At 48.1% G+C, this 26,266-nt stretch overlaps 1 protein-coding gene across 1 annotated transcript in view; it reads left to right on the top strand.

Moving 5' to 3' along the window:
* Positions 1–26,266, top strand: part of MYBBP1A (MYB binding protein 1a) — a 1,153,837-nt gene that overhangs the window by 891,819 nt on the left and 235,752 nt on the right. Inside the window, exon 22 of the mRNA XM_069614733.1 lies at positions 4,769–4,900. Coding sequence (XP_069470834.1) covers positions 4,769–4,900 — 132 coding nt within the window. The remainder of the gene's footprint in view (positions 1–4,768; positions 4,901–26,266) is intronic.

Below are 26,266 nucleotides of genomic sequence, written 5' to 3'. Positions count from 1 at the left end.
GAAGCCTAATTTCCTCCCAAAGGTGGTTTCTGAATTCCACATCACTCAGAAGATTACCTTACCTTCATTCTATCCCCCACCCCATCCGGGGAAAGAGGAAGAAAGGCTACATAGGCTGGACCCAAGGCGTGCTTTGAGCTTTTACATCAGCAGACTTGCTAGGATTAGGCAAGCAGACCAACTGTTCGTAGGTTACTCGGGGCACAAATTGGGATTACCGATAACAGACCATTTCCAGATGGATTATTTTGGCCATTCTGGAATGTCACAAACTGACAGGGAAAGAGCCTCCTCAAAATCTTAGGGCTCATTCAACCAGGGGTATCGCAGCCTCTTCGGCCCTCCAAGGAGGGGTACCGATTCGAGACATATGTGCGGCTGCCACATGGTCGTCTGCACATACCTTCACAAAATTATACAACCTGGATTCCTCCTCTAGCTAAGAGACTAGATTTGGCAAAGCTGTGTTGCACTCTGTTCATTATTGAAGGGAAACATGGCAATTTTACTCCCACCTCCAGTTACACACCACTGCTATGGGAGTCTATCAAGATAAGGAATACGTTGGAGGACACAATCCCTTCGAAGAACAAGTTACTTCTTACCTGATAACGTTCTTTCGATGGGATGTTCCGACGTATTCCTTATCGCCCCTCCCATCCATCCCCTCAGTAAAACTTCCCTTGTGGTTACAGCTTACGCTCCTTCAGGGTCAATAACCAATTCATGTAAAGCAACTGTTAAATGTCAAAACGGAACTGAGCAACGGACGCTGCGCAAGTCTATACGCATGATGTCGGCGCCGATACAGAGGCTGTTGAGGGACATCGGCTCGAAGGACGTCGACGCGCAGCGCCTTCTACTGAAAAAAAAATTCCGAGGCCAGTAAGCTGGAGATGATCTATCAAGATAAGGAATACGTCGGAGGAACATCCCATCGAAAGAACCTTACCAGGTAAGAAGTAACTTGTTCTTCTCTTGGTACTGCTCGCTAGTCTATGCAAAGCATGCGATTCTAAGCAGATCTACAAGCCTCAGAAGACAAATATTACATACCTGCAGTTGTCTTTCTGATGATTTTATCTGCTTAGATTTACACGCGCCCACCCTTCCTCCCCTCTTGGTACATAGAAAACGTACACCTTTTTTCACCTTCCTGTACTCACACATAGACTTCATGATCCCCCATGTCAGGAACAAAACAATCTGAGGACCTTGGTACAGTACACATCACAACTAGGTATAGTATCACAAACACGCCCTGTGAAGTCACTTTTTGAATTTCGAAAAAACAAGTCCTGCAATACTCTGCACCAACCACTAGATTTTGGCCTATGCAGAGCATATTAATCTAAGCGGATGCAAGCATCAGAAATACGATTATAGTTATATAATATTTGCCATACTATTTATTTTGCCCAACGCACATGCAAGTACATTTTACGTAGGTGGACTGCACAACCAATACATTGCCCAAATGGCGGCCAATCTGCACTTTACAAGCAATACAGTAACATTGAATTCCAAATTGGAAAGCAGATCTGTGGAAAGTAAAGTGCGTAAGAAAAGCAGTTAATACAGATATAATACACCCTGCCTTATGATTATAAGGCTGGTACATTTGCTTGTGCAGTTCTTCCCTAACCATGTAAGAAAATTGAATGTTCAAATGAGTTCAGTCCACGGGTAAGTTTGTACCTGGGTATGGTTCAGGGAGTATTAAAATGTAGTTTAAAAGCATACCTTTAGGAAAAATAGATTTAGGTAAAAATAGGGGTACTCTACCAGTTCCTAAACTCTGATTACCTGGAGAGGAATTCTGGCCCAGAACTCCACATCGCACAGACAGGTAAGGGTAGTGTTTAGGGAATGCACTCGACACCCATGCAATTCCTAAGGCATGAGGGGCGGCACAAGAGTGGGGTTCACACTTAAGACCCTTACTCTAATAGTCATTCTGAAGTAAGAGAATATCTGGGGCCACTGGCCAATACCATTGGTCTGGTTGTAGGAAGTCTAGGGATCCTAGTGGCAGTAGTTCCAGTACATGTCTGGTTTGGGTCTTGCAAGGCAATCATTGCGAACAATGAAGCAGATGCAGTTTCTGCAGTCTCACAGATACACAGGACACCAGACCTTATACGATGACATAGCTTCTTCCACAATGAGGATGGACCCCCCCCCCCCCCCACCCCCAGGACAAGGCAGGGCAAAGCAAGGTGTCAAAGAAACCCCAGTTTGGAGTCAGCAGGCTCAGTGCATCGTTGCAGTAGAAAACCTGCTCTGGGCAGGCCCTTTTTCACTGAAGTGAGCAGCTGCTGCAGACGAAGTTCATGGCCTACAAGCTGAAGGTCGTGTCCCAAGCTCAAACTCTGGATGGTGTCTGGTGCAACGAAAAGGCCAAGTCAGTTGATAGCCAGCCCCCAACATGTTCCACGCACACCTCCGAAGTCCACAAACAGCAGGAAAGCTATGAAGGACACGAGACTAACTGGTCACACAAGTGTACGGGAGGAAGGCACTGACAAAGGTCTTCACCAGTCGTAGGAGATGAAGAAAGGGATGACCTCAAGAATGACTCCAGTCCCCCATCCCCCTGCTGGATCCAGCATTCAGGGTGCAAGTTACCCCAGCTCTACTATTTATTTATATTTGGTTTACAAGAAACCTTTACAAAAATTCCAAGTAATACATCCAATGATACAGTAATACATCAAATTGAAGAAAAACGGTAAAGAAAGAATTAAAGGCAATCTTACACTCCTGAAAGTACAGTAAAATTAGCTGTCATCATGCTTGGTTAAAAAACATAGCAGTTCATCAATACATCCAATTCATTTTATCAAGTTCAAAGTTTTGATAAAACCAGCTACAGCAAGAGCCTCTTTAATGGAGTTAATATTCAGACATCTATTCCAAATGTAGTCACAATTAAAACAACTTTCATAAAGGGCCCGGTCTGAGGTTTTAGATAAATATTTAATCTTAGTTATATTTAATACTTCACAATCCAAGACCAAATGTCGTCCAGTCTCGATCGGGCCTAAGTGACAAAATCTACAAATGGTTTCCGGCATCGAGATTTTTCTTGTTCTCAGCAAGATCTGTTTTGTGAGTAGAAGATGCCATCTTAGTCGTAATATGATCTGCAACATACCATCAAGTTTGGTCAGACTCTTACCCCACATCTGGGTTGCAACAGACATTGGTTCAAATACACATTTCTCCCGGTCAAACAGTCCCAATCCCAGTTTCTACTAATGCCAATCACACCAGCACTGACTGAGCTTCCTGATCGGGACCGTACGGAAAGGTGTGTGCATGCATTTGGAGTTTTCTGGCCTCAGAGGGCAGGAATAAAACAGCAAATCACATGGCCAAAGGACAGTTCTTAAAACATCAGTTTTAAGATCTGCTTCCGTTTTGAGCATATGGCAAAAGAGACATCATTGAAATAAGGTGCATGGTAGAGCACCAGAATAAATTGGTGTAAAATAAAGTTCATGGTTACCAGCCTGTTCTAAGCACTTCACAAAGGCCTAACCAATGCTGCCAGAAAAAATATAAAAAGTGTCCTTGTAACACCCCACTCTAAGTGTTGCGTTTGTTCCAAAATGAAACCGCAGGGAAAAAGATTAATAGGAGTAGTCTCCCTACACTGGCATCCACAGGGACTGACAAGTGCCCCCAAAACGTACCAGTCAAGCAGGTGAGTGAAGTTAAAATTATTTTCTCACCTAATGTCAGACAGTAATCCAACCCATCGACAGATTTACTGGGAGTCCCTTTGAAATGAATGATGGGAAGGCTGCAAAAAGTAAAAGGTCGCTAACCGGAGATATGGAGAGGATGTTTGTTACTATCTAGGTCACATGGTTCCACAGATTTGATTTGTACGTCAACTCTGGTTTGGTAGCTTTCAATTTTGTTCTGCTTTTCATACATAACATCTTTAACTGCAAACGTGCTCTCTCTGGTATCGCAGACTATTCGGTCAAGTATTGCCTTAGCAGTTTCCACTTAACTGCAATCATGCAGTTGTGTGTGAGGTAGAGTTCGACTTAGCTGATTAATATCAGCAGCTACGTTGGAGCCTAACCGAGTAAGGTTTGGTGCCTACACTGGAAAGTGAGGCAAGTGTTGAGCTGACCTAAAGAAAATATTACGTGTCCCTTTGCTTTTGCCACTTTTGTTCTGGTAGTGATCCACTTTTAAATGAATGCTTGAATGAGCATCAGTTAGTGAAGAAAGGTGTGACTCATGTTAGTCCAGTTTTCACACAAATCCAGGGTTTGATTATTTTTCAGTTTTGTTGGACGAACTAAATGTGATATGCTAAGAAGGTACAATGCATGAGCTTTTAAAGTTCCATTGCTTCAATCAATGGTAGTAGTAACAATTATAGTGAGGAACAAAAACAGTAGTGGACATTTTGATCACAACTTGAAATGCATGTCACTGTCCAATTGTGCTTCTTTCCTCCTTTTGTGAAGGAAATGTCTTCTGCTGTTTCTTTTCTAGTATTTTATTTGGTTGCTCTCATTTGATGAAAGTGGTCCATTGAACTTCAAAGGTATCTTGTTTCATATTAGCACAGAAGGAATTGTACAATTTTACTCGTATTTCTCTGTACTTGCATTTGAATGGACACAGTTTTCAAATCATAGCACTTCCCTGTGGGGCACTTGCCTGAAAAGGACGAGAACAGAATTGACTCTGATTTATCTGCAATTTTCAACAGCAGCTGCTTTCTGTTCTCGTCTCGCAGATGTCATCCTTGGGCAACCTGGATCTGCCGCGAGTGGCCAGTGTGTACCGGGAAGCACTAACTGGCTTCATGAGCAGGAGGAAGAGTGCCCTCACAGGGGCCATGTTTATCGATCTCTTTCACCGCTTTCCGGTAAGTGTCGAGTGCAATTGCAAAACCTAGTCTGCAGAGATGGCTGCAGGTCCATTGAGTCTACACAAACACACAGTAGTCTTTTAATATTATTTCTGATTTCTTCACCAAAGTCGTTTTGGTTATTTGCGGCTCGTTTTACTGTTCGTTTACGTACTGGTGCCCGTATATAGATTCACATGCCACAGAATCAGATTACATTGGTCCTAGTGCAAAGTTAAGAAGTGAAAGATAGGGAGGCCGGATTACTTTACATTTTCCATAAAAAGGTATTTACTGAACACGGAAATGGAAGATGATAATAATTAACATTTATATAGCGCTACGAACCCTCGGGTATCTTAGCGCTGCTTATTATTACCCACGGTGTGTGGTACTATTTATCGACCTCGGAAGGATGAAAGGCTGAGTTTGGCCCTGCCAGGATTCGAACTTGCGTCAACAGGCTCTGCACAGATGTCAAAGCGAGCACTCTACTCGCTGTGCTATCTGACCGGCTAAAGCTGCCTTCTTAACCCCAAACTATACGACTCAGTGATCCAGTAGTGTGTATTCTCATCTCTCAATATGCTTACTGCTGGTCGGCTAAACGAAAACTGGTCGAACAGATCTCACTAAGATCCCTTCTGACTGTGCCTTTTGCGAGGAGTTGGGGGCTAGTGAGAGATTTCTTTTGTTTCCAAGGCTGGACGGTATACAGTCAATATATCTAAAACATTAGATTGGTACATTTTAGAGTGGACCATAACACTGTAAAACACGGCAAAGATTAATTAAATGTATAACGGATAGTTGGGTAAAGGGATTAAAAGGGGTCGGGTTGGGTTGGCGGCGTTTGAGTAAAAAAACAGGGGGATTGGGGGGAGAACACCCCCAAATAATAAAAAAAATCTGTGTTTCTGTATTTCGTCTGTGATGAAATGTACCACTCTGTAATTGTGGTCGGTAAAATCACATATAACCAACCGGCTGTACACATGGAGGCCAATGTGAAATCTGGCAGCAATCCGGTTTGGTTTTGGAACACTTGCGACACAAATCATATTATAAGTTGTACCAAAACTACACTTGGTGCTTAGTCTGGTGCCATGTCAAAGGATAGGTATCTTGGGTGAAAGTACATTGGGGGGGATTTTAGCGACCCCTGCAAAATCTCCCTTAGGTACACAGGGCTCAATGAAATAATCTGAGGTTTGGATAGTAAAAATTCATGTGATGGTGAAATCAGGGTTATGGTGAAGAAGAAATTAGTCCAGCGGGACGTCGGCCACGATTTCCAAACACAGGCTTGGATGCCTATGGTAAGGCAAAGGTTGCTGCGTAAGTGGATTTTACTCCGAATGGTCTCCAATGGGGAACAACAGGGCAAACAGACAGCTAGCTAGGTAACCCAGCCCCTCTAATCCTTATAAGAAGAAACAAATGACCTTGGGTAAAATGGAGTTGTGGGCGATAACTGCTCTCACTGTTGGTTCTGTTGCTGGAGGTTCAATTTATTGTTTTGTGGCTTGCTTAGGAGAACACGTTTGCCAGGTGAGTCCGGCGATTCAGCGGTTCCGTTCTCCATTAGAACCAAATAAATTGGATCACAACCTGGTTAGACAGTTTGCTTGCATGAAGTGAAAAAGACTGCTTTGCATGATATTGGAGTAACCTATGGATGCAGTAGATGCGAGATGCTGTTGGTGAGACCTGCCGCATAAGATCAGGAGGCACGATGCAGATGGACAGATTAACTAAGCGTTAGGCACGCCTCTGGACTTTGTAATGTAATGTGGCATTTGTATAGCTCCTTCGTGAAGAGCAGCAAGGTCACAGTCCCACAGCAGGGGTGCTTGTGATATTCACTAGTTCAAGGAGGGGGTGTCAATTTAGGCCTTCCCTGTCTGTAAAAGGTTGTGCTGGCTTGGCCAATTGTGGTTCCAGTAGAAGTCCAGTGTCCTTCCATCTGTCTTGTCAGCTTCCGACTTGTGGCTCCAGCGGTGGACTTACAGCCTGGCTCCAGACCCTCTTTGACTATCCTCAAATGGGGCTGGGGAAACCCAAGCACACCAGTTGAAGGACCTGCATTCATTCAAATGGAGGGTGAGCCAGCTTGCCAATCAACAGTGACATTGCTCTGACTGGTCCTCACACAAACGCCCTTACACTTGCGCCCTTATGCACACGCACTCGCGCCCTTACGCGCACACACTCGCACGCACTTACGCACGCACTGTTAAGGAGAATTCTCAGAAATGTTCTAATTCCCTTCTACCTTGGAGACCCCAAGTTCTTTTTGCTGGACTTTAGGACTTTTAATTTCTAACCCGGAGAGAGTGAGACTTTTTTCCCCATTCTCTCTTGTATTATTCTGTGATTTGGGCTCTGTTTCTTTGACTTTGGTGGCATCATCTTTACATTATGATACACAGCAACTTCAGTGCAGTGCCACAGGGAAGTCTCTTAGATTTCCCAAAGGTTTAAATAAACCACGGTTTCCAAGAGCAGTGAAGTGAAATTTACTTTACTTACATTTTGTAACTTTCTAGACCCAATACACACTATCTTACAATAGGGTGCTAGAGGGGTTACTTAGTATCCCCTTTGTCTTGTTTGTCATGTAACATTTTTGTTACCGTTTCTACAATTAATGACTGGATACAGTGGTTTACTTTTTACTACCATTGAGTGTTTCTACCGCAGGCTGCAATTGCAGCTGCAGTAAACCACCCATGGGTGCCCATTTCGTCAAAATGGCCCATCTTCTTTTCTCGCAATTTCTTGTTGGAAAGGTCCTTGAGATTTTTTCTGCACGCCAAACCAGGTTTGGTCCCTTTGTTAGTTTTGTCTTTGGCGGGATTCACTGGTGAAGCCTGCCTCTGGCTCCAGCGTGTCTAGCAGGGGCAGGAAGTGAGGGAGGTACCCGAAACTCCCTGTGCTTAATCCCCTTGGTTACAGGAATGCACCCAAAGGTGATTGGCCGGCTGTCTGTCCTTGTGTGATTTGACAGCTAAGCTACGAATGAATGGGAGAAACCTGCATAAAAGGCGAGTGTTAGGCAAAGTTTGTATGCGGTACCCTTTGGGACCACTACACACAACTATGACTACAGGTGTAAGCAAAACCAACCTTTGGTGTAAGTCTGTAGTACAGATTTTGGTAGAGCTGAGCAGCCAGGCTTATCTCAAGAGGAAATGTGAGCTGTAATGATGTTAAACAGAGGTCTACAATCACAGGTGTTCAAATAAACTTGCACTCAAGGTTTCTTTGTTAAATACTTATTAATTTAACTGTCAGTTATAAAACATTCATAAGGAGGAGGCAATATAATCAAACACAAATAAACTGCAGTACTGTACCCTCTAAGTTTCTGAGGCCTTCAGAAAACTTTGAAGGGGGAGCAAAAAGGGATAGGTTATCAGAACATAGAATACAGTTATTTCTTAGGCAGTGCAGATAGTTTGAGTTCACCAGAAGAGTCAATTCAATTCAATAGGCTAGACCAAAGTCAATGGGCTAAAGTCTTGGATAGGATAAAGCAGTTCTGATAGATACACTGAAAAGTCTCTGCCAAAGTTCCAAAAGGAAGAATCATATGTTGGGTCACAAGCTGATTAGGCCTGTGAGTTGGGAAAGTTTCAAGCACTTTCACTGCGAGTCTGGTGTTTACAGTACCTTTACAAATGCAGAAAAGATGCAGCTGGTGACCTCTGTTCCTGGCTGTTCCTGCAGAGCTCGCTGCTCCTGGGCCTCAGTCGGGGGGGACAAGAGGGAGGACGTCGGGGGGTGGGGGGGACTCCTGCACTGGGACTGGTCAAAAAGCTGGCAACTACTGGCCACCAGGGGGCACACTGATGAGTCATCTCTGTGTGAGCTCCGTGGGTCCTTAAGGTGATCTGAGCCCCCACCTTATGACCCCCCCAACATACAAAATCGTGGAGAAGTCACCTGAAAATCCCCCCCCCCCCCACCAGCCCCCCCCCATCCCCCTGGTGAATTTCCGAGCGAATTCGGACTTTGGAAAGTAAAGAAATACTCCCCGTAAGCAGAGCCCGCGGCAGTTCCGCGGCCCATCTGACTCCCGTGAGGCCCGCGTAAGAAGCGCACCCCGGCCCTGCAGTACAAGGTGCAGTCTGGGCACCCTCCTCCTCTCCAGAGCCCCGCTGCAGAAACCGGGACAGCAGCCAGCGCCATGTCCCCCGAGCCCGCACTGAGGAACGGAATGGCTGGGGGCACGGACTACGCCCGCCATAGCAGTAAGGTAGGCGGTCGGCCCCTTCCCTCCATTCACAGGGCCACGCTCAGCGAGCGACCACCCTGTGCGGTAGCTGGATCCCTGGTGCCCAGCCTGCGCAGCAACACCCCGACGTCTCCTCCACCCCCACCCAGACACAGAGCTTGCTGCCTGCGCCGGGAGGAGAACGCGCAAAACCAAGGAAGGAGGGAAGGAGCGCGCCTGCCCCAAGAGCCTCTGGAGCCCTCACACACACTGAAGTAGTGTGAAGCAAGTGTGTAAAGGGCGAAAACCCCCCTAACAGTGGGAAAGAGTGACAAAGAAGAACAGGAGGAAGGGTTGGGCAATAGAAAGTGAAAGAGGAGGCCCATAAAGGCTTGGGCCCCCAGCCTATATAGCCTGGCACTGCCTTAACTGAGGGACTGCAGTGTGCCTGTGAGCTGATCCCAAAGCCACTGAACTGCCCTGCCACAACCACACACGCCTCGACCCCTGGGGTTTCACAGGCCCATGTCGGAGCAACAACCACACCCATCGATTACGGTCCAGCGAAGCCACCTACAGTGGGAACACGTTGTCATGATGCCTACCTCCAAGGAGCCGGGTCCGACCCAGCAACCCCAGAGGCAGGCATCATTCCCCCCAGGGAAGTGCCAGCGGGCCCAAGCTGGGCCCCTTTGGACACAGTCCTAACGCCTTAGGCGCAAGGCTCATGTTGGACCCCTGTCCTGGCGCCAGGCTCCTAAAGCTAGACATGTGTTCAAGTGTTTTAATGTGCACTTACCTGATGCAGACCATGCTGCTACATCCAGGCCCTCTTGAGGCCTGAATGGAACTACTTTACCTGTGGGACTACTTTCCACCTGGGTGTGGTCGAGGAAGGATACATACCCGATGGGTGGAAGGATACATACCTGGAACTTCTTCCAAAGCTATTTAAACCACGCCCGATCAGCAACTCACGCTTCGCGTTGTTCTGCTCCTCGCAGCTGGACGCTCACCGTGTCAGCTCCTGCATCTGGACTTCAGCCACGCCTGTCAGCATCCTGGGTCGCCTGCAAAGGGAGATAAGAGAGAATTGGAGAGAAAGAAGACCTTACCTGCTAAAGCTGCATCACAGAGACATCACACCGACGATCCTGAAAGGGAAGACATCATTTTAAAAGCATTTTGTTTCGATCGCTGCAGCGCTGCATTTCACTCACCTTTCCTGGGCGCCTCCATCTTCAGCAGCGATCATCCGGATCCGCACCCACTTCCCAGAGCCTAGAGAGAAAGACAGGAAAACAAGGTGAGAGAAGGAAGGGAAATAGGAAAAGCTCAGTTTCCTTCTAAGACTTAACTGTTGGGTCATTCCCATTTCATTTCGGGTTCTGCCGCTTCCTGGCATTTCGGACCCCGGCCCCTATGGGGAAAAAAGACAAAGACATTGAATGAGCGAAAGCAAAGACATTACCTGAACGCTCATCCAGAACTTACCTGTCATTTACTGGAACTGCACGTTTCACTTCGGGTCGGCGCCATATCTCCGGCATTCCGAACCCCGGCCCCTAAGGGGAAAAAGACATAAGCATTAGCGCTTGCTGCAATAAGACAATGAACATTATTATTAAGCTTGAACTTTTGAACTTGCAACAGAACTCTTACAGCGCCTCACCTGAATAGTCAAGCTTATTTTGAACTCCCATCAAACCTCAATCCAGTGAAGTAACTGGGTTTCAACGCGCCCCTGCATCAGAAGCAGGATGGAGAACTCATCCTTCCAGACCCTAAGGTGAGACTTCACGGGGAATCGTGGAAGGGTATCGTGGAGGGTTGGAAGGGAGTGGGAGGCTTGAGCATTATTCCGTCAGTAGGTAATACTCCCTTTTCACGCACAGGGGAATATTCCTGCGAGCCAGAAAAGCCAGAGTAGAGGGGCCCTTCCTGTCCATCTTCAGAGTCCTGCGCTTCACCATTGAAGAAGCATCAGCACTCGAAGCCAGACCTGCGCCTCCGTGGGAATCAGGAGAGCGTGATACACGTGCTGAGCAAGCTACTCGCCCAAAAGAGACTGAAGGCCCTGTAACAACCGTGGGGGAGTGTGCCCCGCCCCTTCGCTCCATGTGCCAAACATCAAGTGACATAGGCCCAACGCAAGGCCCTGACTGACAAGAAGCACAAGGCCGCCTGTCGCGATCACCGGCCCCCGTCTCCATCAGGACAAAGACGCTTGTGTTAGGACCCTGCGGACCTTCGACCCAACCCCCACAAGTAAAAGAATAGTTTGATAACTCTACACCTGCGGGCCCCACGCACCTCCTCTCCACCACCAAGGGCCGCGGAGACTCCGGACACCATCCCCTAATTGGACTCATTTTGGAGACGTCTGCATACACCGTAGCGCAGAGGGTTGGTCCCCCCGATTCTGGGGCGTGTGCCTCCTCTGCCGAAGTCCCCATCTCATGGACCCTAGGGCGAAACTCGCCAAATTCGCCTACTCATCAATCTCACCGACCCCTGACGCCGGGAATAGCGAGACCATGGAACCCATAGAAACGGGCGCAGCGGCCACCAAAGGGGATATTGCGGCTTTGCTCCATCAGATAAAAAATATGGGAGCTAACCTAGGCGGCAAAATAGCTAAAGTAACACAGAGAATGGACCATATCGAAGAGAGGTTAGAAGGGGTTGAGAACAATCAAGCTTCCATAGACACTCTCGAGACACAAATGGACCTCAGAATACGAGAGATTGAGAAGAGAGCGGTCGAATGTCGTCTCAAAATGGATGACTTAGAAAACCGTGAACGGAGAAATAATCTACGCTTCTTCGTTATTCCAGAACACGAAGGTGAAACGGAGGAGGACCTCAAACACACCATCCATGATATTATCAAACTCCTGATTGCAGACGAGGATATAGATGAACCTAAAACAGAGAGAATACACAGGGCCGGCGGTCCGCCTGGCGGGCCAAGATCAGTTCTGGCAAGATTCCATCGATATCAAGATAGAGACAGAATATTGGAAAAGGCCAGATCCGGAGGCGCCGTTACCCTTGGGAGCGCCCAGATAACCATCTTTCAAGACATATCCTCGCTCACGCTAGCGCTGAGACGTCTATGTAATCCTCACGAAATGGCTCAAAGAGCAGGGTACTTGAAATAGGTGGGGATACCCTTTCTCCCTCACCTTCAAACATGGAAGCAGAAGAATCCAGCTGCGATCCGAAGAGGAGATCCGGGACTGCATCGCTGACCACCTTGGCACGGGTCCCATGGAAGGAGAACGCAAAGCCCCCGAACAGAACAGTCAGCCCTGGGAACTCCAGGGTCTGAGGAGAAAGAGTGAAAGGCTCGAAGTACAGAAGGGGCGACAACACCCCCGAAAGCGACAAATGATACCGTCCCTCTGCGATCTACCCTCGAAAGGCACAAGACCCAGTGCTATAACGAGGAGATTTCTAAACGACCCGGGAGAATCATATGGGCCAGGAGCAGATCGAGACTCGAAGGCGTGGTCTCTCGCAGGGGGAGGACGGACATAGACGCCTGAAGATGAACTTCGAAAACTGCATGTATCAAAATAGATTCTTTTTTTGTTCTGTTAAAATGTTTAATTGAGTTGTAATAGTTTGGAGGGGGGGGGAGTGCAGAAAGGCGATAGTAGGGGGGCTCAAAATGTTATTTCTGGACTTACATGTGCAAAGGACTGTGCGGTAACGGTCTCTACTGGTGGTCCGATACCGGACTTGCAGCTTCATTCCAGTCCGAATCGGACACCATCAAGTCAACATGCAAGCCCTCAATGATAGGAGGAGAGATGTCCTAAACAATCCGAGGGCAGGGGATTCTGCGTTGTATTCCCCTATGGGGCAGGGGCGAGGGGAAGAGAAAGAAAAAGCTATTTACTATTAAGAAGACCTGGCATACTCTACGGAGCACTCCGATTACGGTGACACCCAGCGACAAAAGATGGGACCCAGCAGACAAAATAAGAACACACCATAATGGCAAATAACATCAATGTAAGCGACAGGCCAACCACAATTAAAATAGGGACACTAAATGTTAAGGGACTTGACTCACCCACCAAACGGTCACTCGTGATGAGGGAATTCAAAAGGGCAAAGCTCAACATACTCTTCCTGCAGGAAACCAAATACATTAAAGGGGAAGAAAGGAGGATTTTAAATGCCCGTACAGGCACTGATCATTGGGGCTCGAGCCTGCTCAGAAAAGCCGGTGTCGGCTGGTGCTTGTTGGGAAAATACATGGCACCGCAGTTACACTAGCCTCTATATATGCACCTAATTCTGGCCAATCCAGGTTCCTACAACACCTCGTCCCCAAAGTAATGCTGGAAGTGCAAGGCGAAGTAATCATGGGTGGTGACTTCAATATGTGGGCCGACCCAACCCTGGATAGACAAGCCGGGAACCCTCTGGCGAATACCCCACCAGAAGCCGGCCGCTCACTAATAGCCAACATGATGGATACCTACAAACTAACAGATGCCTGGCGCCACAAGAACCCACAAGATACGATGTTCACATTTTACTCAGCCCCGCATGCCACATACACCAGAATCGACTTCCTCTACCTCACGCCAGAGCTACTGGACGCGATGTCGGCAGCCGACATATCCCCAATAACATGGTCCGATCATGATATGGTTACGCTCGATCGTATGTCACTCCCTCATAGAAGCTCGAAGTGGCGCTGCAACGAAACGCTTTGGAAAGACCTGGTATTCCGTGAACATTTTGAAAAGGAAATAGCCCAATACTTCGACCTAAACAACACAGGCGAAGTCTCGATAACCACAATATGGGAGGCTGGGAAAGCTACATGGAGAGGAATCCTGATCCAAGAGGGAGCAGCACGTAAGAGAGCGCCAACTCACAGAAAACAGGCTAAGGAACGAAATATTGCAATTAGATCGCAATGCGCAATCCCCCGGATCCGATGGAGATCGGAAAAGGAGGCGGCCAGCAAGAGGGGAGGAACTGTGGCAGCTGGAAATAGACCTGACCATCCGAAAACTCCAATATTTAAACCAGAAACAATACGAGAAAGGCGACAAAGCCGACGCGCCCCTTGCCGCCAGACTTCGTGGTCAACGCAAAGAGAGATGGGTGTCAGCCATACACGACGAAACGGAACCCCACATGGACCACCCCTGCGACATTCCTGAAGCATTCGCCAACTTCTACGAGAACTTGTACACCTCGGACACCCCGACAGACGAGAACGCAATAGATGAATATATGAACACGGTTACCATCCCATGCCTACCCCGCAACATCGCACAAGCCATTGATGCCCCAATCACGAGCAAAGAAATAAGACGCAATCAAAAGATTCCCAACAGGGAAGGCCCCTGGCAATGATGGTTATACAGCGGGATTCTATAAAACTTTGTGACACACTTCTCCCAGTAATGGTCGAGCTCTTCAATCATATCCTCGATGGCACTGCCCCCACATCCTTCTCCGAAGCTATGATCACGGTTATCCCGAAAGAGGGAAAGGACTCCACCCGATGCACCTCCTGCCGTCCCATATCCCTCCTTAACCTGGATGCCAAAATCTACACAAGGGTCCTCACTGCACGACTGGGGACGCACATGCCCGCTATAATCCACAATGACCAGGTGGGGTTCATACTTGGAAGACAAGGTGCAGACTCAACTCGCAAGACCCCTCCACCTTATACGCGAAGCTAAGAAGATGCCAAAACTCCCCAGTTTTATTCTCAATTGATGCTGAAAAAGCGTTTGATAGGCGTTTCCTTGATGCTACATTAAAGAAAATAGGTCTTGGCCCCACTCTTCGACAAGGAATCAAAGCTGTATACACCTCGCCCCGAGCCGCTGTAGCAGTGAACTCGCAATACTCCCGCTGGTTTAACTTAAGCAGAGGAACGCAACAAGGGTGCCCCCTCTCCGCAATACTTTTTGCACTATCTTTGGAACCACTAGCACAGACGCTGAGAACTAGCGAAGGCGTGGAAGGGCTTCGCGTATGTGGGAGGGAATATAAGTTGGCCCTGTATGCGGACGACATCCTGCTCCACGTGCAGAACCCGATGACATCCATTCCAGAAGCAATCCGCCTCATCGAACAATATGGTGCCCTGTCAGGCTTTAAAATCAACAAGGCTAAATCAACCCTCTTCCCGTTACAAGAACCCACCAACAGCCAAGGAACGCAACTTGAACAACTCGGCCTCTGTGTAGGAGTCCCCACGCTCCGATACCTAGGGATCAACTTGACGAGAGACATTACCGAAATATACGAGGCCAATTTCCCCCACCTCCTCACCGCGCTTAAAGCAGATCTTGCAAAATGGCAACCCCTTACGATCTCATGGATGGGACGCCTAAATGCCATTAAGATGGTCAGTCTACCACGCTTCCTATATCCATTCCAAGTCCTCCCCATCTGGATCCCAGAAGAATTTTTCAAACAGGTAAAAAGGGCAATAACTAGATTCTTGTGGGAAGGAAAGAAGCCTAGAACACCCTACGAGACCCTCATACTACCCAAGGAGCATGGTGGGGTGGGCCTCCTCGACATTGAACGCTACTATCAGGCAACGCAGTTGAGAGTCCTTATCCCCCACTTCAGGGACAGGAAAGATCTACAGTGGGTCCAGCTGGACAATGACAATTTCGCACCAGCGACGCTATCTGAATGGTTATGGGTCCCCAGACCATATGGAATATATGGATAGAGGGGAGAGGGATGGTGGGAGTGACCACATGGCCATCCCCCTTGAGCCACCTATGGGCCCCCGGGGTCAGAGAGGAAATCCCGGATCATCTGAGATATCAAACCTGGTTTGACGCAGGACTCGAAAGGGTCGGACAGCTATGGAGAGATGATAAATTCATCCCAATCACAGATCTCGAAGTAGCCCTTCAACTGCATCCTATTTTGATTTTCCTTCATCTCCGACTGAAGGGAGTCCTATCCAGACGGGAGTGGAAGACCAAGATCCAGAGAGAACTCGCTCCCTTTGAGAGAATCCTCGACACAACCTCAACGAACAAAGGGCTAATCGCACGCATTACAATACCCTGATCACCAAAGACCCAAATCCGAACTGTCGCCTTAAGGGGAAATGGGAAAAGGACTCCGATCGAGAATTCGATCAACAGGCATGGGAAGTAATCTGCAAAACTCTGTCCCGTATATCCATCGCTGCACAATACAAACTACATGCTATACAATTACTCCATAGATGGCAGTATGACCCCCACAGACTATCGAAAATGTACCAGACCAACAGCCCCAAATGCTGGAGACGATGTGGTGCAGTAGCCAATTACTGGCACATGTGGTAGGACTGTCCCAAAGTCTGTATATATTGGAACTAAGTGCTTGGATGCATCAAAGAAATAGACGGTATTGAGAGGGTACCATCCCCCCTCCTGACTTTATTTGGCCTGGAAGAAGAAGATGATGAACTAAGCAAAATAAAGGGACTGGCCTCCCCGCTCCTACTCCCTGCAAGGGCTGGTCTGGTTATTAAATGGAAACCGCCTCCCCTCCCAACCAAAAAGGAATGGACCGCCATTGCAACCAACATATAGACGATGCAAAAAATCACAGCAGCCCTCCACGAAAGAGCAGCTTGTCACGAGGAATGCCTGGTGTGATTTCGCCAATGTACACATCCCAAGCCAAAGACAAACAACGCCGGAAGACCTAGAATCCTCATAAGCCAATAAGAACACGAGACTTAGATCACCACCCTACAGGAGGGAAACAATCGGGCCTGTCGCACCGATCAACCATATGCAACCTTAAAGAGACCGACGTCCCATCTTGCACCAAACACAGAACATCTGTCACCGACAAAATAGTCTAACTTGCCAGACCGTCTTGGGGAGGGAGGGGGGGGGGAAGGGACAAGAACTCTTTATACACAATGGGGAACAGATCTTTCGTTGTTAGTTAACAATACTATTGTTTCACCTGAAAGAGCATGTCGATCTACCTATGTGAATGCAACATCAGTATACTTATGCACCTAACCCTTGTGTTTTAAAATCAATAAAACTTAAATTAAAAAAAAAAAGAAAGCTGGCAAATGGCAAATCTTCAATTCCGGTAGCTGTAGTCAAGCACACAAGCTGGTGTCCCTCTCCCTGATTATTCGGTTTCCTGCAGCACTCTGAGGAAAATGCAACCAGCTCTGAGAATGGTAACCAGGTGGCTTAGTGTCGAGTTGATGGTCCCACCAACTCAAAGGGAGAAGTCGTCCTTGCAGGGCTTCTCTGTCGAGATGAACTTAGTGATTCTAACCTGCAGCAGGATTTCACCAGGTAAACCAACCGTCCAGGAGTTGCAGTAGCCGTCCTCTTCAAGCTCGTCTTCGGTTCTTTCATTCCAGTGGTCGACTCTGCCTTCCAAGCCAAGAGACTTGCCTTTTATTCAGTTCTCACCCATTCATTCCAGCATAGCTGTCACTCACCCAGCAAGGTGGCTGTCCTTGCTGGACAGTCAGCCAGCCAATACACAGAGTGCATTTGGGTCTCCTAGGAGACGAAGCACAGGGAGTTTCGGGCACCTCCCTCACTTCCTGCCCACCCCAGATACTCTGGCGCCAGAAGCGGTCTTCAGTCCTGAAGCCCGCCAAAGACAAATGAACAAAGGAACCAAACTAGGTTTGGCGCGCAAAGCAAAACTCTTGAAGGACCTTTCCACATAGAAATGGCGAAAAAAGACCACCGGGACCTGTTTAAACAAAGGAGGCTCAGACGCCATCTTGAAAAACATGACTCCAGCGATTTAACGTTACCGGTATTTGCGATCAGGAAAAATCATGGTAGTTAGTTGTAAAACCACTGCCACCAACCATTCTGAGAGGAAAGGGTAGCATTTGACTGCTACATAGACACAGGGGATACTAAATAACCCCTCAAGCATTCTATTGTAAGATAGGGTGCGCTGGATTTAGGAATTTAAAAAGACTAGTAAAGTCAATTTCACTTTACTTACTTATCCCAGAGAAAGTAGTTAAACCTTGGGGAAAGCCAGAAAAGGTTGCCCTGTGCCACTGCACTGAGGGTGCTATGTGACGCAAATGAAAAGATAATGCCTATGGAGTTGTCTAAACTCCATAACCAAAGAAAATAAACACTGAAAACAAACAGAATTGTTCAAAGTCCCAAAGTTTAGCAAAAGAGCTGGAGGGATCTAAGGTGGGAGGAATTGGCACATTTATGAGAATTCTTCCTAACAGCGAGGCTTTTGGCTTGGAAGGCACAGTCGACCACTGGACTAAGGAATCCGAAGACCAGCTTGAAGAGGACGGCTGTTGCAACTCCTGGACCGTTGGTTTGCCTGGTGAAGCCCTGCTGCAGTGCTGAAGCTTCGAATTTTCCTCGACTAGAGAAGCCCTGCAACGGACGACTTCTCCCCTTGGATTGGTGGGACCAATCAACCCCAAAGCGAACTTGCCTGGACATCCTCTCCGAGCTGGCTGTACTTTCATTGCTGCTGCTGTAGGAACAGATTGCCAGGGAGCAGAACACCAGAATGAAGTGTCTCGTTTTTAAGTCGGACCCGAGCTACAGGAAGATCCTCCAGACTCCCATGAAGCAGGACTGACCAAGCCTGAGCCACCTCAACATAGTGCTGGACTCCATATGCGAGGAAAGTCCATTAAGGTGTGCGAGGACCACGGTGGTGCAATTTCCACGAGTCGCGAGGAGCTGAAACTGCGAAGTGCCGCTGATCTGAAGTTTGCCCATTGCTGCCGCCGACCTTCAATTCGTAGTGCAGAAGTCCCCAGACATCCTCCCTCTTGTCCCCACGACTGAGGCCCTGGAAAACAGGAGCTGCAGACCTTCCCAGGAACAGAAGCCAGCTGGAACACATTTTTTCAAACCAAAGGTACTGTAAAACTAAGGGGCCTTACCTCTTGTTGTGTAGCCTTGCTAGCGCTCAGTTGAGACTTGTCTTGGTTGCTTTTGAAGAGTTGCTTGCAGCTTTGCACCTCGCAATCCTCCCGGATTGTTGCCCTACAGTGATTTCATTTTCTACAAAGACTTCTAAAACATTGTGCAAGACTTTTATTTACCTGCAAGAAGTGCTTCAGCTCACCTAGACGTTTGCTCAACTAACATTGGCTGTCCTGGCTCCCTGAAAGAGACTTCTTATCCTCCGACTTTGTGCTTTAACTATCCCTTAACAAAAGTCACACATTAGATAAATTGTGGGTCTGGGAAAGGGTTAATTTACTTTGCATTGGAGGTTTCAAAAGTACTTGCCTGCTTAAGAATATTTGTTAACCATTGTTTCATTCCCTCATCTCTCTTTTGACACTCCACATTGCTCTAAACGTGCCAGTGATATAGTGCCGGAGCTCTAGAGACATGGAGTTTCTGGGGGAGGGTGACGAAGGGGAGAATGCCTTTGAGTGGGCCTTCTTGACAAGGTCCGAGATGTGAGGCGAGAAGGATACAGAGGGGTCAAAGATGACACCAGGTTTTTAGCTTCATGTAAGGGTGGGGAGAGGGGGGCAGAGAGGGAAGGTGGGAGCAGGGGTCCCAATGAGAAGGATCTCATACTGGCATAAAGGCAGAGATCGTTGGCAGAAAACTATGACTGAATATCGGTCAGACAGTCGGGGATGAGAGAGCAGGGAAGCTTGAAGGAGAGTTGACCGTCGTCTGCATAGCAATGGCAGTGACTCGAGAAGGAGGACATCAAGTGGGCCAAAGGGGCAAGGTGGATGTTAAAAAGTCACTGCCAGAGGATCGCGCCCTGAGGAACGCCACAGGAGGAGAGTGAAGAGCCAAGTTGAACCTGGTAGGTCGGTTCGAGAGGAAAGGGGTTCAGCCAATCCAATGCCAGGCTGGTGATAGCAGTAGTGTCACAAAACCTATTTATCAGGATGTAATGATAGACTGTATCAAATGCAGAAGTAAGATCTAAGAGGATAAGAACAGAAGGGGAATAAGTCTAGAATAGGAAGCAAGTCATCACGGGTGTTCAGAAGAGCAGTTCCTTGCCTCTATCTGCCCTGAAGCCAGACTGGTGATCTTGGAGGTAGCCAACTAATTCATTGTGTTTGCAGAAGTCAGCCAGGGCAGGCACAAGGGAGGAAATATTGTCCTTAATAGTTCCGGAGGAGCAAGGGGGGCATCTGTTTGGAGGAGACTTTAATAGAGTGAAATAGTCTAAAGACCTCATCCTGTGCCATAACTGCGAGAAAGAGCGGCGAAGTTGGGCACAGGGGAGAGCCAAGGGAGCCATGAGAGCTGGGGAGGGAGGAGGGGACGGAAGATGAGTGAGGACAAAATGTCCTGGGTTTTGAAAAGGAAATGGGAGGTCAGAGAGGTACAAAGGGTCAAGGATGGTAAGGGAGAGAGTCTGCAGAAGGATTGGTGAGTTCCTTGCATATTTTAAACCGTTTGCTAGAGTTATTAGTAGCCCCAGAGATACAGGCTTGGATGTGGGCCCGACACTTGGAGCGGAGAGAGAGTCTGTAATGCCTTTGGAGCAGGCGACAGGGCAGTTTGTCAGAGGATGAGTCCGAAGCCTGCCTTTTCCGCTTAGCCACTCTGCACTTGGGTTTCAGAGAGATTAAGTCAGTCGTACCAGGTGTTACGCTTGGAGGCAGGCTTCATTCGGATCCTCATGACAGGGGCAAGGATATAAAGGGTGTTGGTGATAGAAAGGTGAAGATTAGCAAGATCAGAATTGGTGTGGAAGTCAGTGGAAGGAGTGGGAGGGGGAATGTAAGTGAGGAAAAGGCATCAACTGTCACTCGCTTCATCGGTAGAATGACAGAGACGGAGACGGGTAGTGAAGGTGGAGGCTTAATAGGGGGACCTAAGAGGTCCAGATGAGAAGACAGAAGGGAATGATCAGACCAGGAAGGGGGAGTAGTGAGAAGGTTGGAGATGGGAATGTCTGAGGAGATGAGAGCATCCAGGATATGTCCGGCAGAGTGGGACCTACAATATATGGCACAAGCTGGTTATTAGGCTTTTTGAGAACAGGTCTAGCTTTGGTAAGCAACAGAGCTCTTTACAATCCTAGGCGAAAGAATATGATGAGGGAAGCAGAGAAACAAGGGAGGTAACGGGGGGGGGCGGCAATTTGATAGTAAGTGATCAACAACCAATCGGGGGGAAACAGGGGAGCAGATCACACAATTTCAGGTAGTGTGGGGAGTTGGAGTGTGGACCTAGGTGTTAGTTAAAAGCCATTCCTTGAAGAGGAGTGTCTTGAGCTCCTTCCGGAACTGTAGAAGCGAGAGGGCGATGTTGATGTTGACAGTTGGGATGTTCCAGAGTCTTGGTGCGTAGACAGAGAAGGCCTGTCTGGCTCTTTCCTTTCTGCACCAGTTAAAGTCTGTACATATCCTTCTGATGGATTGTAGACCTCTGGGGATGCTGAATTCTCAGTGAGGTAGCTTAGGGGCTTCAGGGTGATAGCATTGTTGATGATACTGCAGGACTTAAAGATGATACGGGCTTGGGGGTGACGTGGTGATCATTTGAGTCATGCTTCAGCAGTCAGGGCACATCCCAGGGGGGCCAGGGTAGTCGCCAGAAGGCTTTCCAAGAGGGCATTGCCTCCATCCAGGTGGGAGAGGACCTAGGCCTGGACAGCAGATCTAAAGTTGTTTTCTGGGCTGAAGGGCTTGATTTTCTGCTTGAGAGCATATTGATGCCAAGCTGTTTGTTTCTTTGTTGCTATGTGCTCTTTGAAGGAGATTGGTTTGCCGAGGTTGAACCCAAGAGACTCAGCATTGGTGGCCAGCTGTGGTGTGAACCCACATTGAGGTTCATTGCAGAGAGCCAGGTCTGGATGTCAGGTGGTGTTGGTCTTGGAGGGGTTAAACTTCAAGTAAGCACTGGACATCAATTTCTGGATCAATGTGAAGCAGGCCTTGACTCTGTTTTTGATGGAGGATATCTTGAGGTAGAGCTGTGTATCTGCTTATTGGTGGATGTTGTGAGGCGCAAGGAGGGTTCCATATAAAAATTGAATATCACAGGGGTGAGGATGGGTCCGTGTGGGACTCCACAGGTGATGGGTAGAGTCTGTTATCTGGAGGAATCCTTTTATACAAACTTGTGGCAGTTAGCAAGGTAGGATTTGAACCGGCTGAGGATGATCCTGCTGATCCCCATGTGACTGTGGATTGTCAAGAGGCCTTGAGTTAGGGTGCTGTTGTTTCAGATATGGCAGGAGTGCTTCATTTAGAATGATCTTGAGTATGGAGGCAGGGGAAGATGTCATCTGTGTACGTTGTAGCCTTGAGGGATGCTATGGTGGCAGTGAGGTCTTCCATATTGAGTATCTTGAAAGTTGTACAGGTTGTTGTGGTTGTGTAGCCTGCTATCTGTTGTGGCGTTGGTGTGTGTTCGCGGATCATGCTGATCTTGTTGCTGAAGAAAGTTGATGGTTGTGGATTATTCGATGGAATGCGGATGGGTTGGGAAGAGGGGATGATGCAGTGTTGGAAGGCTTGGAAGAGGGATCATCTTTCATTGCTGGCCTTGGCTATGGTGTTGGTAATAGTTTGGCTTAGCAGGGGGTGATCAGTTGTCTGTGTCTAGCACAAAGTTCCTTGAGCAGGACAAGGTTGGTTTTGCCAAGTTTATTCTTGTGTTTTGATGGTTTGTTGACGTTGAGTTCTTGAGTGTACCAGGGTGTGGAAAATGTAGGCATGAGGCTGCGTTTCTTTCATTAGGCAAGGTGGTGGATGCTGGTTGGGAGGGTGGTGTTCATTTCTTGAAGAAGCAAGTTGAAGTCCTGGTTCATCAGAGGGAGTCCCTTTAGGACATTGTTCTATGTGTTGTGCAGGCACAAGAATGTTTAAACTTTTTTTAGAATGTCCCCCCCCCCCCCCAAACGCCCATCTTTATATGTTGTGTGTCAATATGTGCATAGTGTGTTTTTGGTGTTGCTTGGTGCTTGGACGTTACTCTGCAAGCTCTGTGAACTCTTGGCAGGAAGTCTTTCTTCAATCTCTATCCTCGAGTCTGCCTCGAGGCGAACTCTTAAGCACCTGCACACGCAGAGTGCGCTGTGTTTTTGGTGTTGGGGAGCTGTTGAGCGGCGCATCATTGTCCACAGAGCCTGCCGTTTGGGGCCGGCGGGTGACTGGGAAGCTGCCCTGCAGTCTGCTACCTCCAGGTTGGGGTAAGAGAGCGGTCTTGACCGGCTGTGTCTAATATTCTGTGTTCTACGCAGCCCCGCCGCTACTTTGTAACTTTCCGGCTGCTGCGAGGTAGCATTGTGTGGTGGGGTAATTCTTACTCCATTTAATTTTCAATAAACTTTGAGGAGCCAGGTAAGGGCGGTGAGGTATTGAACCGCTGGTCGGTGAACCCTATTAAGAACTATGCCTGGGAAAGCACCATACAAACAAGTCTGAGGAGGGAAAAGTCACTTTCACCTATAAAATGGCCAAATGACCAAATATTTTAGATCTAAAAGTGCTAAGCACACACGAGTTCAAGTGGGCTACAAGCTGGGGACGCACGCCTAAATAGATGATCTGGGGCTTGTTCCCTGGTTGCTACGGCCAAATCAACATTGATATCAATTCTTAAGTTTATCAGATGTGCCCAGGTGGTATTAATGGCAAAAAGGGGGAGGCGTTGTCAACAAAGGTTTTGAAATGGACAGGTGAAGGGTGCCCAGACCTGCATGACTGCCCCTCTGCCTGTGCAATTATCTGCCGATTTTCCGTTGACCGCGTTCAGCTCTCCTCCTGAAAGTGGAAATTCGCAGAATGTGCTCAGTGGAACGGAACCTCAAGTACTTGTTGATCCGCTTTCATTTTCCCCCCCAAGATGTTTCTGACACCTACCCCATGCCTCCTAGAGAGCATCAGGATGGAATTGTAGACAATGCCACCAGAACAAATTGCTTGGGGTTGGGTCAACATTTGACACCGCTGGAAGTAGACGCGTCATGGGACGTGCTAAACTTTGCAATAAAAATGCTGCTTAAATTATGTGGTAGTACCCACAACGAAGTCATGAAACGCGCCGAGCAAATGGCATTATTACAGAAAGGGATGGACTCCTGCCTGTAAGCGATTCATAGGAACAGAGTAGAAAGGGTGCCTGGGGAGCAAATGTATATGGAAGAGGGGCCGGCCGAAGAATGCCCGATTGTCATCTCTTCTCAAAGTCCGGCCCAAGTTGGTGACAGTCTTGACGTAACTGCACAATTACCATTATGTTATTTGAACCACAAACAGCAATGCTGCCTGAATAAGCTAAAGAAAAGAGGTACACAAAAGCGGGGAGGTCCTTGCTGTCCAACAGTTATCGGAATGTCAGCAATTCAATTCCACTACTGCATCTGGAGTGAGCCAAAGAAATTTGACAAGGCGTCGGAGAAAAAGGGTTACCCGAAGAAAGAAGTGAGATCTACTGAGCACGGGCACCTTGACCAGCTGGCTTCTAAAAGATCAAGCGGAAGCAGCGCAGCTTTCGTTGACTCCTGACCCACCTTCAATGGAAGCCTGTGATCGTATTAGTACATCACCTGGCACCCCAAACCCCACTTCAGTGAAGCCTGTAGAGGTAGGGGCGGGTTGTGGGGTGCATCAGGGGTGGAGCAGTGAATTCTTTGAGTTCTGTGCTGCACCACCAGTAGCAGGGTTGTCGGATCTCCGTAAATTCAACATCATGAAGCTTGGGGGAGCAGTAAAGCAACTCCATATTAACAGAAGCGATCCCCTCCGAGTATGCAGTAAAATCCCATCACTACGGATTTTAAGGTCTGCAGACTTGGAGATTGTGGAGCCATTGAAGGGAGGGGGGATTGGGGGGGGGGGTTTAGGGTACACTGTAGCTTGCCTCTCACGGACTCTCTAATCTGTGCCCAGATCGAGTCTTTGGAGTGTCTAGGGTACGAACTGGACAAGGTGGAATTACAAGGTGAAGCTTTGACCTGTTGTAACTGCTGTGACAAACCGAAAATCCTTTAAGGGAGTGCCCCAAAAGTGGGGGTGCCCCACCGGTTCCTAAGCTAGACAAAGTCCAGTGTTGGTTATGGCTGAAATCCATGTTTCCGATGCTTGTGAATCTGCTTAGAATCGTATGCTGTGCATATAGTCCGACATCTAGCGGAAATCGCAGAGTAGTGCATCTTACTTTCGAAGACCGAAAGGGGACGTTGAAATGGACGTTACTGTAACACTGTCCGTGACGTGTAGTGTACCCCAAATCCTTCACGCGTTGAGTTTCTCTGATTGTTTTTTCCACCAACCTAGTTGGTCGCCTATGCAAAGCTTGCAAGAGTTTTATATTGCTAAATTGCACCCACGACCTATGGTCGTCTAGTCTACCGGCAGACCTTCTCGACGGCTGAGTGCTTAGTGGGTTTCCTGCAGCCGCCGCTTCTACAACTGCTCGGCGACTGTTCAACTGCTCGGCGACTGTCGACTGCGTGGCCTAAGCCCTGTGGCCAGGCCCTTACAGTAGGGAGAGTGGGGCCCTGGTTTTATTACTCTGAGAATGTATTTCCTTTACCCCTCTTCTTGGTCTGGCTGCTGCTACACTCTTCTATGGAGAGGACTCCATTTAAATTTTGCCCGTCGTGTAACGGAAAGTTTGCAAGGCCTGTAAGCTCTTTTGACTGAAAACGTTGAAAGACATGCAGACTAACCGGTGTGCAACCTACGCTATGCAGGCCGAAAGCCTTTCCCCCTGTGGCTCTGTCGCTTAGGATTACTAGGAATCCGTCGGCATCCATGGCTCTGAATTAGAAGCATCAACGACCTAGCGGAGCCCTCGGGCTCTCAAATGCACCTCCCTGGCCCGGCAGACAGGCCACAGGCACTGTTATGGGGAAATCACACCCCGGCAACAAGGGCACCAATGCACCACGTGCACACAACCCCTAAAACGACTTTGACGGAGTGGTTGAAGAAGCGCACAAGGCCCACAGGGCCGCCGAAGATTTTGACGGCACCTTCTGAACCTCGTGGTTCTGCACCCTCCACTGGGCATACATCTGGAATGGGCGTTCATCCTAAAAAAAGTCGACACACCGTCCAAGGGCACACAAGCACCTAAGGCCCTAGTGGAGTCGTCGACCGCGCCTTCAGGCCGTCAAGACCTTCTATACAACTGCATAAAATTTGCAAAAGCCTTGCCGCTATAATTTCGGCAGCC

This window comes from Ambystoma mexicanum, chromosome 9, assembly GCF_040938575.1.
Source record: "Ambystoma mexicanum isolate Mex_15411 chromosome 9, UKY_AmexF1_1, whole genome shotgun sequence".
Taxonomy (NCBI): domain Eukaryota; kingdom Metazoa; phylum Chordata; class Amphibia; order Caudata; family Ambystomatidae; genus Ambystoma; species Ambystoma mexicanum.
The sequence above is the reverse complement of the archived record's forward strand: the minus strand, read 5'-3'. Positions and strand labels throughout refer to the sequence as shown.